This window comes from Pristiophorus japonicus, chromosome 16 (assembly GCF_044704955.1).
Source record: "Pristiophorus japonicus isolate sPriJap1 chromosome 16, sPriJap1.hap1, whole genome shotgun sequence".
Classification (NCBI taxonomy): Eukaryota; Metazoa; Chordata; class Chondrichthyes; family Pristiophoridae; genus Pristiophorus; species Pristiophorus japonicus.
This window is the reverse complement of record NC_091992.1, coordinates 42,439,778-42,458,687: the sequence shown is the minus strand read 5'-3', so window position 1 is coordinate 42,458,687 and position 18,910 is coordinate 42,439,778. Positions and strand designations below refer to the sequence as shown.

At 46.9% G+C, this 18,910-nt stretch overlaps 1 protein-coding gene across 3 annotated transcripts in view; it reads right to left on the bottom strand.

Annotated features, from left to right (window-relative positions):
- LOC139226463 (caspase-1-like) overlaps positions 1–5,024 on the bottom strand; it is a 36,017-nt gene extending 30,993 nt beyond the window's left edge. For 2 of the 3 annotated variants that reach the window (XM_070857251.1, XM_070857252.1), the window contains exon 1: positions 1,598–1,640. In XM_070857251.1, the coding sequence (XP_070713352.1) occupies positions 1,598–1,622 (25 nt within the window). In that variant the 5' untranslated portion in view covers positions 1,623–1,640. Of the gene's footprint in view, positions 1–1,597; positions 1,641–4,871 lie in introns of those variants that run through there. The other variant, XM_070857253.1, reaches the window with a different exon arrangement.
- Between the last annotated feature and the right edge of the window lie 13,886 nt (positions 5,025–18,910).

The window sequence follows — 18,910 nt, the reverse complement described above, 5'->3', positions numbered from 1 at the left end:
AATACGAATGCATCTGCCCGCATCCAGAGATGTGCGCACTCATTGTCCGCATACAACTACGCCATCTGCCACAGGCCAAGCACAGAAAACTGTGCCGATGCTCTCAGTAGGCTGCCATTGCCCACCACAGGGGTGGAGATGGCACAGCCCGCAGATTTAGTTATGGTAATGGAAGCATTCAAGAGTGAGCAATCACCTGTTGCCGCCCGACAGATTAGAACCTGGACGAGTCAGGACCCCTTACTGTCCTTAGTAAAAAAAACTGTGTGCTCCATGGGAGTTGGTCTAGTGTCCCGTTAGAGATGCAGGAAGAAATAAAGCCGTACCAGCGGCGCAGAGATGAAATGTCCATACAGGCAGACTGCCTCCTATGGGGGAATCGGGTAGTGGTGCCAAAAAAGGGCAGGGGCACTTTCATTAGTGACCTCCACAGTACCCACCTAGACATTGTAATGATGAAAGCGATAACCTGATCCCACGTGTGGTGGCCCGGTATCGATGCAGACTTAGAGTCCTGCATGCACAAATGTAACACATGTTCACAGTTAAGCAATGCACCCAGGAAGGCGCCACTAAGTTTATGGTCCTGGCCCTCCAAACTGTGGTCCAGGGTCCATGTCGACTATGCAGGCCCATTCTTGGGAAAAATGCTCCTTGTGGTTGTAGATGCGTACTCCAAATGGATTGAATGTGAGATGATGTCGGCAAGCACCATTGAAAGCCGGTGGGCCATGTTTGCCATGCACGGCCTACCTGATGTACTTGTGAGTGACAATAGGCCATGCTTCACCAGTGCCGAGTTCAAAGCGTTCATGACCCGCAATGGGATCAAATATGGCCATCTGCCCCATTTAAACCAGCGTCCAATGGTCAGGTAGAGCGAGCAGTGCAAACAATCAAGCTGAGCTTGAAGAGAGTAACTGAAGGCTCACTGCAGACTTGCCTATCCTGAGTCCTGGTTAGTTACCACACAAGACCCCACTCGCTCACTGGGGTTCCCCCCGCTGAACTGCTTATGAAAAGGGCACTTAAGACAGGCTCTCGTTAGTCCACCCTGATCTGCACAAACAGATAGCGAGCAGGAGGCTTCAACAGAATACCTATCATGATTGCGCAAATGTGTCACGCGAAATCGAGATTAATGATCCTGTATTTGTGTTGAACTATGGACAAGGTGCCAAGTGGTTACCCGGCACTTTCGTGGCCAAAGAGGGGAGTAGAGTGTTTCTGGTCAAACTTTCAAATGGACTCCCCTGCAGAAAATACTTGGACCAAACCAAACTCAGATTCACGGACTATCCAGAACAACCAACAATAGACTCTAACTTTTTCGACCCCCCCCAACATACACACAAGTGGCAACCGACCCAGCGGTTTACCACGAAGCAGAACCCATCACCTGCAGCAGTCCTGCAGGACTCACCACACCCAGCAGCCCTGCAAGGCCAGCTGTGCAGCAGCCCAGCGAGAGCCCAACAAACCAAAACCAGCATTTGCACCGACGATCAACCAGGGAAAGAAAGGCGCCCCACAGTGTAAATAATTACACTATTGACTTTGGGGGGGGGTGTTGTTATATATGTAAACCTGTAAATACCTTGTTTAACCACCAGAGGGTTCATCTCCTGAAGACCCAAGGGATCCCACAATCCCTTGGGAGCACCTGTACATAAGGAGGCCTCACAGGCTGGAGAGGCACTCTGGAGACCTGTAATAAAGGACTACGGCCACACATTACTTTAAGCTTACAATAGCTGGTCAGATTCTTTATTCAACACATAACAGGTTGTTATTGGACAGATCCCAAGCAATGGCCCGTCCTTACCAATGCCTGGCTTTAGGAGGGCAGTTAGCCCCTTTACATTGACAAATGATTTTGATCTCTGTGGGTTAGAGAGAGATCCATATCAGAAAGGCAAGGAGCAAGGAGATGTCTTCTCCCCTGGTCACATTTGTGCTTTTACACTAAATAAAAGCCACACCAAAGTGGGCTAGTGGTGGCCTTTACTTTTGTAGTTGCACTTTATACTGACTCTACCAAATGTCTCGAATCACACTCAGTGTTTTGTATATTTTGTCTATCGAGGAATAAAGCAGCTTGCAAATCAAACTGAATGTTTTCTTGCCTACTGTTAACTTGGTCTGATTGTGCAGATATTGGGGGTGTTCCAAATTCATTTCTGGGACATGGGCATCACCAGCAAGGTCAGCATTTATTGGCCATCATTATTCCTACATTACAACTGTGACTACACTTCAAAATACATCATTGGCTGTAAAGTACTTTGGGACATCCTGAGGTCATAAAAAGCACTGTATAAATATGCAAGTCTTTCTTTTCTTTTATTCCTAGCTGCCCTGAGAAGGTGTAGTGGGTAGTGAGCCTCCTGGAACTGCTGCAGTCCATGTGGTGAAGGTTCTCCCAGTACTACTTTGTAGGGAATTCCAGGATTTTGATCCAGTGACGACGAAGGAACGGCAATATATGTCCAAGTCAAGATGCTGCGCGACTTGGAAGGAAACTTGGAGGTGATGATGTTTCAATGCACCTTCTACATGGTGGAGGTCGTGCCTTTGGGAAGTGCTGTCAAAGAAGTCTTGGGCGAGTTGCTGAAGTGCATCCTATGTATAGTACACACTGCAGCCACTGTGCACCGGTGGTGGAGGTAGTGGATGTTTAAGGTGATGGATGGAGTGCCAAGTGGTCTGCTTTGTCCTTGATGGTGCTGAGCTTCTTGTGTGTCGTTGCAGCTGCAACCATCCAGGCAAGTGGAGAGTATTCCATCACACTCCTGACTTATACCACTTGGGTGGTGGTGAGGCTTTGGGGAGAGAGGATACCCTGAATACCCAGCTTCTGACCTGCTCTAGTAGCCATGGCTTTAATGTGGCTGGACCAGTTGGATTTCTGGTCAATGGTGACCCTAGGATGTTGATGGTGCGTGATTCAGCGGTGGTAATGCCACTGAAGGGGAGGCGGTTAGACACTCTCTAGTTGGGGTGCACAGTAGAGCACAGTAGAGTTTCATTGTTACATTCCCCATTGCTGCTAGGTATAGGGCTGTGGCAGTTGTAGATATCGGGCAGTGGGAGCCAACTTCCGTTAGAAGTGGCTGACTAGATTGGTCAAAGTGACAACTGAAAGCACTGAACCGGAGTAAATGGCCTGGATTTTGTGGTAGAGGCCATCAGTGTGCACCGTTATTAAGGAGTAAATTAGACAGCAACTTCCAGTATCTCCACATGTGCAGATAATCGCAGAAATCAGGAAGTTACTGTCTGAGTGGCCCTGCTCCTCCAGAAGCTGCACTATAACAGTACCTCACCAAATGACTCTGCATTGAAACACATAGAACAGTGTGAAGTTGGGGGTACTCATGTAATAGATATACATGCCAAAAAAGTTAGGGTTTGTCCATTCAAGTGTAAGTGAATCTTTTATGCCATTCATTAATCAAACAACCTCCCTGGCACAGAAAATTAACTTTTAACTTTTAAGACTCTTTTTTTTTAAAAAGGAGGCAGACAAAAGCAGGATACTATAGACCAGTTAACTGAACATCTGTCGTTGGGAACATGCTGGAGTCCATTATTAAGGAAGCAATAGTGGGTGATTTGGAAAAATATAATTCAATTAAGCAGAGTCAGCATGGTTTTATGAAAGGGAAATCATATTTGACAAATTTGCTGGAGTTCTTTGAGGTGGCGCAGGGATCAGTGCTGGAGCCTCAACTATTTACAATCTGTATTAATGACTTGGATGAAGGGACCGAGTGTAATGTAGCCAAGTTTGTTGATGATACAAAGATGGCTGGGAAAGCAAATTGTGAGGACACAAAAAATCTGCACAGGGATATAGATAGGCTAAGTGAGTGGCAAAAATTTGGCAGATGGTATATAATGTGGGAAAATGTGAGGTTATCCACAGTGGCAGAAAAAATAGTAAAGCAAATTATAATTTAAATTAAGAAAAATTGCGACGTGTTGCAGAATAGAGGGACCTGGGCGGTCCTTGTGGATGAAACACAAAAGGTTAGTATGCAGGTACAGCAAGTAATCAGGAAGGCAAATGGAATGTTGGCCTTTATTGCAAGGGGGATAGAGTATAAAAGCAGAGAAGTCCTGCTACAACTGTACAGGGTATTGGTGAGGCCACACCTGCAGTACTGCGTACAGTTTTAGTCTCCATATTTAAGGAATGATATACTTGCATTGGAGGCTGTTCAGTGAAGGTACACTAGGTTGATTCTGGAGATGAGGGGGTTGACTTATGAAGATAGGTTGAGTAGGTTGGGCCTATGCTCATTGGAGTTCAGAAGAATAATCAGATTTTAATTATGGTTAAAGATTTAAAAAATAAAAAAAAACATTAAAAAAAAACTTTTTCTAGTCTCTCTTTTAATCCCATCTTTCTTTAGCTTTCTGCACATCATTTGGCATTGAATTAGTTATTACATACACTTCCTGGTCCAGACTCTGCCTGTTCAGTCTGATTGTGGCACACCGCTGCCTGCCCTGTTCACTCAGGTCCCAGATGCCCTGTTTCTGACTTCTAATAACCGCAAGTTATAAACAGATAACTAATAACAGAAAGTCTGTGGGCAAGTGTAACTACAATGAACAGCTAGTGCCCTTCCTTCGCTGCAAAAAGGGTCAATATTGGCAGCAGACCGGAATGGGTAACATCCGCTTTCTCAATGAGATCCCCTCAGATCTACTTTAGCCCTTTAGACCCACGTCAAGCGATCGCTCGAACACGGATCAGTGCACATACAGCTATGAATGAATAGCTGAGAATGAAAGAGCCCGGGGCGGACGCAGCCTCTCTTCCTCTGCTCGCTCCCAGACCGAGGCCAGTTACAGACATTTACCTGCCGCCTCCATTCTCCTTTGTTAATCCACGGGGAAGGGAGGATTGGATCAGTCCCGCTCCCTGCCCCTGACTCCGGATCCGCTCAGAAGCCGTTCCGCTCTCGCCGCATTAAACTCACTTTCGATTTCACTCCATTTCCCATTGGCTGAAAGTTTAAACTCTGCCCCAATCCGAAACGCATCAGCCCGAGCATCCAGCCTGCCAGTCTTCCTGCTGCGAATACAGAACAAGACCGAGAGCCGCCCGGAGTCAGGTTTTCCACCACAACAAGTGACATAGATCACAAAGCTCGGAGAGCTGCTTTACTTTTTCAAAGGCCCATTTAACAAGTTTTTAAGCCAATAAAGGAGGGCGTTGTCAAAGCAGTTAGATTTAAGGAACTGAAAACACAGCAGTCTGGGAAGTGATAACCCGAAGAGGTCCCAGCCTTTGACTGATGAAAGGCATTTGATAAAAGTTGCACAGGAAAGATGAATAAGTAAGATCAAAGCTATGAGGCAAAACCTGGGAATGGATAAGAAAGCGGCAGAGGGGTAGAAAGGAACTGGTTAAATGGGCAATGTCACGGTGGAGGGAAGTAATGAGTGGGGGTTGTAATGTCCTTACACACTACTATCAATTCACACGAGGCACATTCTGCAGACAAGGTCACTCTGTGACCCGAACCTTTATTCACAGGACCAAGTAGTGATGATCCTGCATGGGACCTCCCTTTATATATCTGGATGACCAGGTGAGGAGTATCTCCCACAAGTTCACCCCCTGTGGTCAAGGTGTGCATTTCTTAGGTGTATACAGTATGCAATGTTGTTACATGAAGGTTACAGTTACATGAAGGTTACATACATGACATCACCTCTTCCCCCCCACCCCCCCCCCCAACGTCTTATGCGGTCAAAGATTACGTCTTTCAGGCAGTCGACGCTCTAACGTGGAGCGCAGCAGTTGGGGCTCTGGTTGTTGAGCCTTGGCATGCGTCTCTGTCACCTGTGGTGATTCCGGCTTGTCCGGGCTGGCCGCAGGGACTGTGCATGCTGCTGAATGTTCTTGTTGCTCGTTCACTGACGGTGGTGTGGGCAACATCTCATGATCTTCCTCAGGTTCCTCAGTGTCCATGCTCAACCTTTTTTTTACTTGGTCCAGATGCTTGCAGCATATCTATCCATTGTTAAGTCTGACCACTATGACCCTATTCCCTTCTTTGCCAATGACAGTTCCCTCAAACCACTTGGGCCCCAAAGCGTGATTAAGAACAAATACAGGGTCATCGACTTCTATACATCTCCCCTTTGAGTTACGGTCATGGCACTCATTTTGGGACTGGCGCTTGCCCTCAACAATGTCTGACAGGACAGGATGAATGAGGGACAGCCGAGTTTTAAGTGTACATTTCATGAGTAGTTCCACGGGTGGGACTCCCGTGAGCGAATGCGGTCGGGACCTATAGAAATGCAGGAGGCGCGATAGGCGGCATTAAAGGGAGAGTCCTTGATTCCAGAGCATGCCCTGTTTTATGATTTGGACCACACGTTCCACCTGGCCATTGGAAGCCGGCTTGAATGGTGCCGTCCTGACATGTTTGATGCCATTACCCGACATGAACTCCCAGAATTCATAGCTAGTGAAACATGGGCCGTTGTCGCTAACCAGGATGTCCGGCAAGCCGTGGGTCGCAAAGACCGCACGCAGACTCTCCACAGTGGTGGATGTTGTGCACGAATTCAATATGATGCACTCGATCCATTTCGACTACGCATCGACAACAATGAGGAACATTTTTCCCATGAACAGGCCCGCGTAGTATACGTGACTACGTGACCATGGCCTGGTGGGCCAGGGCCATGGGCTGAGTGGGGCCTCCCTGGGGCATTGCCCAGCTGGGCACCCCTCATGCACCTGCGAACACAATGTTCCAGGTCTGAGTCAATTCCCGGCCACCATACATGTGACCTTCATTAGCACGATGTCTGGGTGCTCGCTGTGGAGTTCCCTGATTAATGCTTCCCTTCCCTTCTTGACTACCCGGCTGCCCCATAGTACGCAGTCCGCATGGGATGGAGAACTCATCCATCCATCTGTGAAACGGTCTGACCTCCTCGGGGCATGCTCTGTGTGCGAGCGCCCAATCCCCAGTCAGGACACATTTCTTAATCAAGGATAGGAGGGGATCTCTGTTGGTCCAGATTTTGATCTGGCGGGCTGTGATGGGGGAGCCTGCGCTGTCAAAGGCATCAACGGCCATGACCATCTCAGCGCTTTGCTCCGTTGCCCCCTCAGTGGTGGCCAGTGGAAGCCTGCTGAGCGCGACAGTGCAATTTTCGATGCCTGGCCGGTGCCGTATGGTGTAGTCATACGCAGCCAGCGTGAGAGCCCATCGCTGTATGCGAGCTGAAGCATTGGCACTGACAGCTTTGCTGTCTGACAACAGGGATGTTAACGGCTTGTGGTCTGTTTCTAACTCGAACTTTCTGCCAAAAAGGTACTGGTGTATCTTTTTCACACCATAGACACACGCGAGTGCTTCCTTTTCAACCATCCCATATCCCCATTCTGCTTGGGAGAGCGACCTGGAGGCATAAGCCACAGGTTGGAGTTGGCCTTCATCATTACGCTGCTGCAACACGCACACAACCCCGTAGGATAATGCATCACATGTCAAAACCAATTTCTTACAGGGGTTGTAAAGGGTCAACAGCTTATTAGAACAAAGGAGGTTCCGCGCCCGATTGAAAGTCCGTTCCTGACAGTCCTCCCCAAAACCAATCGTAACCCTTATGCAGGAGCACATGTAGCGGCTCCAACAATGTGCTTAAGTTCGGCAGAAAGTTACCGAAATAATTCAAGAGTCCCAGAAATGAACGCAACTCCGATGTGTTGCCGGGCCTGGGCGCACGATGAATCGCCTCCGTTTTGGATTCGGTAGGCCGGATCCCGACTGCGGCAACCCTCCTGCCCAAAAACTCGACCTCTGGGGCCAAAAACACACACTTGGACTTCTTGAGTCGCAGGCCTACCCGGTCCAGTCGGCGTAGCACTTCCTCCAGGTTGTGGATGTGTTCCTCGGTGTCTCAAACCATGGCAAAAATGTCGTCCTGAAATACTATTGTTCCAGGGATGGATTTGAGCAGGCTTTCCATGTTCCTTTGAAAGATAGCGGCCGCTGATCAAATGCCAAATGATACCTGTTGTAGACAAACAGCCCCTTGTGCGTGGTGATGGTGGTCAGTAGCTTGGATTCTTCGGCCAGTTCCTGGGTCATGTAGGCTGAAGTGAGGTCCAACTTGGTGAACAGCTTGCTGCCTGCCAGCGTAGCAAAAAGATCCTCCGCTCTCGGAAGCGGGTATTGGTCTTGTAGTGACATTCGGTTGATAGTGGCCTTGTAGTCGCCACAGATCCTGACCAAGCCAACCGTTTTTAGGACAGGGACGATGGGGCTTCCCCAGTCGCTGAATTCAACGGGCGAAATTATGCCCTCTCTTAGCAACCTGTCCAACTCACTCTCAATTTTCTCCCGCATCACATACAGCACAGCTCTGGCTTTGTGGTGCACTGGTCTGGCGTCCAGGGTGATGCGTATCATTACTTTGGTACCTTTGAAAGTCCCGACACCAGGTTGAAATAGTGACTCAAATTTCTGTAGGACCTGTGAGCATGAACTTCGCTCCACAGATTAAATGGCGTGCACATTCCCCCCCATTTCCAGTTCATCTCGGCTAGCCAGCTCCTCCCCAAAAGCACGGGACCATTCCTCGGGACAACCCAGAGAGGCAGCCGGTTCTCTGATCCATTATGTGTGACCACCAACATTGCACTGCCTAGCACTGGGATGATCTCTTTGGTGTACATCCGTAATTGCGTGTCAATGCGTTATAGTTTGGGTCTGCTAGCTCTGAATGGCCATAGTTTCTCGAATTGTTGGACACTCATAAGTGACTGGCTGGCCCCTGTGTCCAGCTCCATGCATACCAGGATGCCGTTTAATAGGACTTTCATCATCATAGGTGGCATTTTGGTATATGAGCTGTGGATGTTTGCCACATGAACCCGCTGAACTTCAGCGTCCATTGCTTTGTCGCAAGTATCAACCTGCCTTGCAGACCCCTCTTCTGGTTCACCTGCCTCGTAAATTAGCCTCGCTGCGGGCTTCCTGCACATTCTGGCTAAATGTCCACTGAAGTTACAATTTCTACAGATAAATTGTTGAAACCTACAGGTTTTTGCAGCATGTCTGCCCCCACACCTCCAGCATGAGCTGAGATTGTTGTGAACAAAAGAGCTGTTACCAGGCATTCCTCTCTGATTGTCTCTTTGATTACTCTTGAGCACTCTGTTAGTGGGTGTCAATGGCCCCATCCCGGGACGCATTGTCCACTGTGATGGCATAAATGTCCGCTCAACCTGTCATTGTCTCTGTTGAGGACCCACTTGAGAGTCTGTTGCTGCCTGGGTGGTGTTGAATTGCCCTTGCCTGCCTGCGGGGTTCTGAGTCACGTTTACAATGTTAACTCCCTGATCCATCACCACGTTGGAAGCAGAGTTGTGCGCATATATTATCTTGGTTTCCTCCTCCCCGCCATGAAGTTCTGAGCCATCAACGCCGCCGTTTCCAAGGTCAAGTCCTTGGTCTCAATTAGCTTTCTGAAAATCCTGGCATGACCAATGCCCTCAATAAAGAAATCCCTTAACATCTGCCCCCTGCAGGTGTCTGTGAACTTACAGAGGCTGGCCAAGCGCCGAAGGTCCGCAACGAAGTCCGGTATGCTCTGTCCTTCCCGACGTCGGTGTGTATAGAATCGGTGTCGGGCCATGTGTATACTGCTCGCCGGTTTGAGGTGCTCACCGATCAGTTTGCTGAGTGCTTCAAAGGTTTTGTCTGCCAGCTTCTCGGGTGCGAGCAGGTCTTTCATCAGCGCGTACGTCTTAGGTCCACAGCTGGTCAGTAGATGCACCCTTCGCTTGTCAGCCACTGCATCTCCCAGCCAGACCTTCGTGAAACCTCAATGAAATCGACCCAGTCCTCACCAACACAGTACCGTTCCTCTGTGCTACCGGTGGCCATCCTCGTGAGTCGTTGATTCCCGTTCCTCGTCACCAAATGAAATGTCCTTACACTCTACTATCAATTCACATGAGGCACATTCTGCAGACAAGATCACTCTATGACCTGAACCTTTATTCACAGGACCAAGAAGTGATGACCCTGCGTGGGACCTCCCTTTATATACCTGGATGACCAGGTGAGGAGTGTCTCCCACAAGTTCACCCCCTGTGGTCAAGGTGTGAATTTCTTAGGTATTTACAGTATGCAGTGTTGTTACATGAAGGTTACAGTTACATGAAGGTTACATACATGACATCTCCAATTTTTCCTCATAGCCAAAATTCTCCAGTCCAGGGAACATTCTTGTAAATCTCCTCTGCACCCTTTCCAGTGCAATCACATCTTTCCTATAATGTGGTGACCAGAATTGCACACAGTACTCCAGCTGCGGCCTAACCAGTATTTTATACAGTTCAAGCATAATGTCCTTGCTCTTGTATTCCACACCTTGACTAATAAAGGCAAGTATTCGATATGCCTTCTTAACCACCTTATCTATCTGGCCTGCTACCTTCAGGCATCTGTGGACCTGCACTCCCAAGGTCCCTTTGTTCCTCTACACTTATCAGTGTCGTACCATTTAATGTGTATTCCCTTGCCTTGTTAGACCTCCCCAACTGCATTACCTCACACTTATCCGGATTGAATTCCATTTGTCATTGTTCCGCCCACCTGACCAGTACATTGATATCTTCCTGCAGTCCAATGCTTTCTTCTTCATTATCAACCACACAGCCTATTTTAGTGTCATCTGCACACATCGTAATCATACCCTTAACATTCAGGTCCAAGTCATTGATATATACCACAAAAAGCAATGGACCCAGCACTGAGCCCTGCGAAACCCCACTGGATACAGCCTTCCAGTCACAAAAACACCCATCAACCTTTGCCCTTTGCTTCCTGACTCTGAATCAATTTTGGATCCAACTTGCCACTTTGCCCTGGATCCCATGGGCTTTTACTTTCGTGACCAATCTGCCATGTTGGACCTTATCAAAAGCTTTGCTAAAATCCATATGCACTACATCATGCGTGTTGTGTATGAATAAAGAGTCTGACTGGATACTGTGAGCTCAAAGTAAAGTATGACCTTAGTCTTTTATTGCAGGTCTCCAGAGTGTCTCTACAGCCTGTGAGGCATCCTTAAGTACCTGTGCTCCCAAGGGATTGTGGGATACAGGTTTGCATATATAACAACACTCCCCCCCACCACCCCAAGTCAACAGTGTAACTATTTACAAGGTGAGTCGATCTGGGGCCTTTCTTTCCCTGGTTGATCATCTCGGTGCAAATTCTGGTTTTGGTGAATCGTTTGTTGGGCCCTCGCTGGGCTGCTGTGCAGCTGGCCTTACTAGGCTGCCTAGTGTGGTGAGTCCTGCTGGGCTGCTGTGGGTGATGGGTTCTGCTTTGTGGCCAACCGTGGTGTCGGTTGCTACTGGTTTGTATGTTGTGGGTCAAAGAAGTTAGGGTCCAATGTGGGTTGCTTTGGATAGTCGATGAATCTGAGTTTGATTTGGTCCAAGTGTTTCCGGTGAATGACTCCATTTGAAAGTTTGACCCGAAACACCCTGCTCCCCTCTTTGGCCACAATAGTGACGTGAAGCCACTTTGGACCTTGTCCATAGTTCAACACAAATACAGGATCACTGATTTCAATTTCGCGTGACACATTTGCGCTATCATGATATGTACTTTGTTGAAGCCGCCTGCTCTCTACCTGTTCATGTAGATCAGGGTGAACTACTGAGAGCCTTGTCTTAAGTGCCCTTTTTATGAGCAGTTCAGCAGGTGGAATCCCAGTGAGCGAGTGGGGTCTCGTATGTTAGCTAAGCAAGACCCGGGATAGGCGGGTCTGTAGTGAGCCTTCAGTTACCCTCTTCAAGCCCTGCTTGATAGTTTGCACTGATTTCTCTGCCTGACCATTGGATGCTGGTTTGAACGGGGCAGATGTAACATGTTTGATCCCATTACGGGTCATGAACTCTTTGAACTCGGCACTGGTGAAACATGGCCCGTTGTCGCTCACAAGGACATCAGGCAGTCCGTGCGTGGCAAACATGGCCCGCAGGCTTTCTGTGGTGGCCGACATTATCTCACATTCAATCCATTTGGAATACGCATCTATAACCACAAGGAACATTTTACCCAAAAACGGGCCTGCATAATCGACATGGACCCTGGACCACGGTTTGGAGGGCCAGGACCATAAACTTAGTGGCGCCTCCCTGGGTGCATTGCTTAACTGCGAGCATGTGTCACATTTGTGCATGCAGGACTCTAAGTCCGCATCGATACCGGGCCACCACACGTGAGATCTGGCTATCGCTTTCACCATTACAATGCCTGGGTGAGTGCTGTGGAAGTCACTGATGAAAGTGTCCCTGCCCTTCTTGGGGACCACTACCCGATTACCCCACAGAAGGCAGTCTGCCTGCATAGACATTTCATCTTTGCGCCGCTGGTACAGATTTATCTCTTCTTGCATTTCCACTGGGACACTGAACCAGCTCCCGTGAAGCACACAGTTTTTTTTACTAGCGACAGTAATGGGTCCTGGCTCATCCAAGTTCTAATCTGTCAAGCTGTGACGGGCGATAGCTCACTCTTGAATGCTTCCATAACCATGACTAAATCTGCGGGCTGTGCCATTTCCACCTCCATGGTGGGCAACGGCAGCTTACTGAGAGTATCGGCGCAGTTTTCTGTGCCTGGCCTGTGGCAGATGGCGTAGTCGTATGCGGACAACGTGAGTGCCCATCTCTGGATGCGGGCCGATGCATTCGTATTTATCCCCTTAGTTTTGGAAAAAAGGGATATAAGTGGCTTATGGTCAGTTTCCAATTCAAATTTGAGCCCAAACAGATATTGATGCATTTACTTTACCCCATAAACACATGCTAACATTCTGCAGACAAGGTCACCCAGGACTCAAGTTGGTTCCATTACTCTTTCTACTTTGTATCAATGCTTGGATTCTGAAGCTCCCTGAAGATTGGTTAAATTTGCCAATGATACCAAACCTGGAGGGGCAGTGAAATTGAGGGAGGCAGCCCTGAAACTACAAAATGAGCTCAACAAAATATCTGTGGGCTGCGGAATGGGAGTTGAAATTTAATGCAAACAAATGTAAAGTATTACACATAGGAAGGGGAAAAGCAACGTGCATACTTCATGGATGGTGTTGAATAGCTAAGGATAAACATAGAAACATAGAAAATAGGTGCAGGAGCAGTCCATTCGGCCCTTCGAGCCTGCACCATCATTCATTATGATCATGGAACTTCAGTATCCCATTCCTGCTTTCTCTCCATACTCCTTGATCCCTTTAGCCGTAAGGGGCACATCTAACTTCCTTTTGAATATATCTAACAAACTGGCATCTGTGGTTCACAATTCTCTGAGTGAAGAAGTTTCTCCTCATCTTGGTCCTAAATGGCTTACCCCTTATCCTTAGACTGTGACCCCTGGTTCTGGACTTCCCCAACATCGGGAACATTCATCCTGCATCTAACTTGTCCAATCCCATCAGAATGTTATATGTTTCTGTGAGATCCCCTCTCATTCTTCTAAATTCCAGTGAATGTAAGCTTAGTCGATCAAGTCTTTCTTCATATGTCAGTCCTGCCATCCCAGGAATCAGTCTGGTGAACCTTCGCTACACTCCCTCAATAGCAAGAATGTCCTTCCTCAGATTAGGAGACCAAAACTGTACATAATATTCAAGTGTGGCCTCACCAAGGCCCTGTACAACTGCAGTAAGACCTCCCTGCTCCTATACTCAAATCCTCTCGCTATGAAGACTAACATACCATTTGCCTTCTTCACCGCTTGCTGTACCTGCATGCCAACTTTCAATGACTGATGTACCATGACACCCAGGTCTTGTTGCACCTCCCATTTTCCTAATCTGTCACCATTTACATAATATTCTGCCTCCCTGTTTTTGCCACCAAAGTGGATAACCTCACATTATTCCACATTATGCTGCATTTGCCATGCATTTGCCCACTCACCTAACCTGTCCAAGTCACCCTGCAGCCTCTTAGCATCCTCCTCACAGCTAACACTGCCACACAGCTTAGTGTCATCTGCAAACTTGGAGATATTACATTCAATTCCTTCGTCCAAATCATTAATGTATATTGTAAATAGCTGGGGACCCAGCACTGAACCTTGCGGTACATCATTAGTCACTGTCTGCCATTCTGAAAAGGACCCGTTTATTCCTACACTTTGCTTCCTGTCTGCCAACTAGTTCTCTATCCACGTCAATACATTACACCCAATACCATGTGCTTTAATTTTGCACACTAATCTCTTGTGTGGGACCTTGTCAAAAGCCTTTTGAAAGTCCAAATACACCACATCCACTGGTTCTCCCTTGTCCACTTTACTAGTTACATCCTCAAAAAATTCCAGAAGATTTGTCAAGCATGATTTCCCTTTCCTAAATCCATGCTGACTTGGATCGATCCTGTCACTGCTATCCAAATGCGCTGCTATTACATCTTAAATAGTTGATTCCAACATTTTCCCCACTACCGATGTCAGGCTAATTCCCTGTTTTCTCGCTCCCTCCTTTGTTAAAAAATGAGTTTACATTAGTTACCCTCCATCCATAGGAACTGATCCAGAGTCTATTGAATGTTGGAAAATGATCACCAATACGTCCACTATTTCTAGGGCCACTTCCTTAAGTACTCTGAGATGCAGACTATCAGGCCCTGGGGATTTATCGGCCTTCAATCCCATCAATTTCCCTCACACAATTTCCTGACTAATAAGGATTTCCTTCAGTTCCTCCTTCTCGATAGACACTCGGTCCCCCAGTATTTCCGCAAGGTTATTTGTGTCTTCCTTAGTGAAGACAGAACCAAAATATTTATTCAATTGGTCTGCCATTTCTTTGTTCCCCATTATAAATTCACCTGATTCTCACTGCAAGGAACCTCCATTTGTCTTCACTAACCTTTTTCTCTTCACATATCTACAGAAGCTGTTGCAGTCAGTTTTTATGTTCCCTGCAAGCTTACTCTTATACTGTATTTTCCCCCTCTTAATTAAACCCTTTGTCCTCCTCTGCTGAGTTCTAAATTCCTCCCAGCCCTCAGGTTTGCTGTTTTTTCTGACCAATTTATATGCTTCTTCCTTGGATTTCGCACTATCCCTAATTTCCCTTGTTCGCCACGGTTGAGCCACCTTCCCTATTTTATTTTTACTCCAGACAGGGATGTACAATTGTTGAAGTTCATCCAAGTGTTTTTTAAATGTCTGTCATTGCCTATCCACCATCAACCCTTTAAGTATCATTCGCCAGTTTATCCTAGCCAGTTCACGTCTCATACCATCGAAGTTACCTTTCTTTAAGTTCAGGACCCTAGTCTCTGAATTGACTGTGTCACTCTCCATCTTAATGAAGAATTCTACCACATTATGGTCACTATTCCCCAAGGGGCCTCGCATAACACGATTGCAAATTAATACTCTCTCATTACACAAGACCAAGTCTACGATGGCCTGCTCTCTAGTTGGTTCCTCGACATATTGGTCTAGAAAATCATCCCTTATACACTCCAGGAAATCCTCCTCCACAATGGTGCTGCCAGTTTGGTTAGCTCAATCTATATGTAGATTAAAGTCACCCATGATAACTGCTGTACCTTTATTGCACGCATCCCTAATTTCCTGTTTGATGCCATCCCCAATCTCAATATCACTGTTTGATGGTCTGTACACAATTCTCACTAGCGTTTTCTGCCCTTTGGTGTTCCACAGCACTACCCATACAGATTTGACATCTTCAAAGTTAATGTCTTTCCTTACTATTGCGTTAACCTCCTCTTTAACCAGCAACACTAACCCACCTCCTTTTCCTTTTTGTCTATCCTTCCTGAATATTGAATACCCCTGGATGTTGAGTTCCCAGCCTTGGTCATCCTGGAGCCATGTCTCCGTAATCCCAATTACATCATATCCGTTAACAGCTATCTGCGCAGTTAATTTCATCCACCTTATTACGAATGCTCCTCGCATTGAGACACAGAGCTTTCAGGCTTGTTTCTTTTACACTCTTTGTCCCTTTAGAATTATGTTGTAATGTGGCCCTTTTTGATTTTTGCCTTTGATTTCTCTGCCCTCCACCTTTCCTTAACTCCTTTCTCCCTTTTGCTTCTGCCCCCATTTTACTTCCCTCTGACTCCCTGCCATATTAGTTTAAATCCTCCCCAACAGCACTAGCAGACACTCCCCCTAGGACATTGGTTCTGGTCCTGCCCAGGTGGAGATTGTCCGGTTTGTCCTGGTCCCACCTCCCCCAGAACCAGTTCCAATGTCCCAGGAATTTGAATCCCTCCCTCTTGCATTATTTTTCAAGCCACGTATTCATCTTAACTATCCTGCTATTTCTACTCTGACTAGCACGTGGCACTGGTAGCAATCCTGAGATTACTACCTTTGAGGTCCTACTTTTTAATTTAACTCCTAGCTCCCTAAATTCAGCTTGTAGGACCTCATCCCGTTTTTTACCTATATCTTTGGTACCTATATGTACCACAACAACTGTCTGTTCACTCTCCCCCTCCAAAATGCCCTGCAGCAACTCTGAGACATCCTTGACCCTTGCACCAGGGAGACAACATACCATCCTGGAGTCTCGATTGCAGCCGCAGGAACGCCTATCTATTCCCCTTAGAATAGAATCCCCTACCATTGTAGCTCTCCCACTCTTTTTCCTGCCCTCCTGTGCAGCAGAGCCACCCATGGTGCTATGAACTTGGCTGCTGCTGCCTTCCCCTGATGAGTCATCTCCCCAACAGTACCCAAAACGGTGTATCTGTTTTGGAGGGAGATGACCGCAGGGGACCTCTGCACTACCTTCCTTCCACTGCTCTGCCTGATGGTCACCCATTCCCTATCTGCCTGAGTAACCTTTACCTGCAGTGTGACCAACTCACTAAAGGTGCTATTCACTTCTAGGAGCCTTGAATTCTCAACATGCCTGTCAATGCAGAACAGTAATCAACAAAGCTGTAAGCCTCAAAGCCTCCTTGATAAAATGCACCATCCCCACCGACACCTGAGAGTCAGTCCCTGGCCAGAAACCACCCTAAGTGGAGGAAGAGCATCTGGGAGGGTGCTGAGCACCTCGAGTCTCATCGCTGAGAGCATGCAGAAAGCAAGCACAGGCAGAAGGAGCGTGCGGAAAACCAGACTCCCCACCCAACCTTTCCTTCAACGACTGACTGTCCCACCTGTGACAGAGATTGTAATTCCCATATTGGACTCTACAGTAACCTGAGAACTCATTTTTAGAGTGGAAGCAAGTCTTCCTCAATTTCAAGGGAGTGCCTATGATGATGATGAAGGGTTACTAAATACCTAGTCCCCCGTTGGACGATTCTTGATGTCAGGATTTATAAGAACAAAATTACACACGGCACAGGCTTCTGGCTCAACCAAGATTCGTCCATTTTATTGAACATACACACAACTACCTCCCCAGTATAAAACACCACGATCTGTGTGGGACGAACAGACCCAGAATACAACCCCGATGAAAAGGTCGTTTGCATCGGCGCAACTTGACAAAGCTAAACCCGTTGGCGATTTTGCTGTTACACATAAAGCTACCAAGACCCAATCACAAAACCCTTCTATGATTTGGCTGGAAAGAAAACATACAATCACCAATTCCTCGGCTGTCTTCTGTGGTTGACTGTAGGCCCTTTCTGTGATTGCAGCTTGTGTTCCGAAGGCTGGCTGGCTTCTGTTTCTGTACTGCTGTATTCTGCTGCTGTGTGCCTTCGAAAGTGGGTCTTGTTTATAGCAAAACCCAACTTGCAATCTTGGAACATATTGAACATGATGGCTGCATCAAATGTGAACTCTTGATGGCTAAATGTTCCCCAGCAGGAGACATTGTTCATGATTGTTATGAGGTCCTTTACAAGGTTGGTTTTCTATTAGTATTCATATCCGCGTGGCTCAGAGTCCAGTCCATTGGCCTACCCTAATACCAGCCTTTCTGGAGCCACAGTCCTGGGTACGTTCTTTAAGCAATGTAATCCCTTAAGATAAATGAATATATAAATGTTCCTGTATCTTTTCAAATGGAAAACCATTGAAGGTGTGAATGTTTCTCTTCGGCTGCCATTGTCTGGTGATTTAGGTCGACGGTAGATGTCCAGTCCTTCATGATGTCTCATAGTTTGGCTGTAAGAATTAACCCTTTCCTGTCCAGCTCTTTTTGCAGGCTGTAATGCAGTTCTGAGGTTTTATATTCAATAGTCCAATTTTTACCGTTGGGGGGGAGGAATGGATCCTACATCACCCCCCTTTAATATCTCCTACATTAGCGATATTACTCCTGTCCATTCTTCTGCCGTGGTGATTGCATTGTCGGTCCCAGTCAAATCTGACATTCCTTTTACACAGTCTATACATTTGATTTTTTAATCTCAACTCCCCTTTATGCACTTTTTTTCTCTTTCTCCCATTTTACCCTACATTTCGTTTTACACGACAACCTGAACAGGATACAACACGATAATTAATTGCACAATTATCAATACATGTGAGGCAATTCGAATCCAGTGTTGAATTTCAATATTCAACACCTCCTCTCGCATTTTTCTGTTTTTCTGCTGGAGAGTGTAATAATTTTTTGGGAGAGCTCCACATCCTTTACCAGTTTTGTCAGATGCTCAGGTAATGGCGAGATATCATACCCAAAATGTGATATATAATCTTGGTTTGCTAAAATACCGCTCACTGTGAGATTTACTGAGGTGTGATCAGAAATAGGGGTAATCCTTTCCTGTACCACTTGAACCTCTATCAGGGGCTTAAAACAAAAGTTCAAGTCATGAACTGTACAACAGATATCATTGTGTATCCTATACAGATTCGCACTGGTGGTGACACAGTAGGTTCCG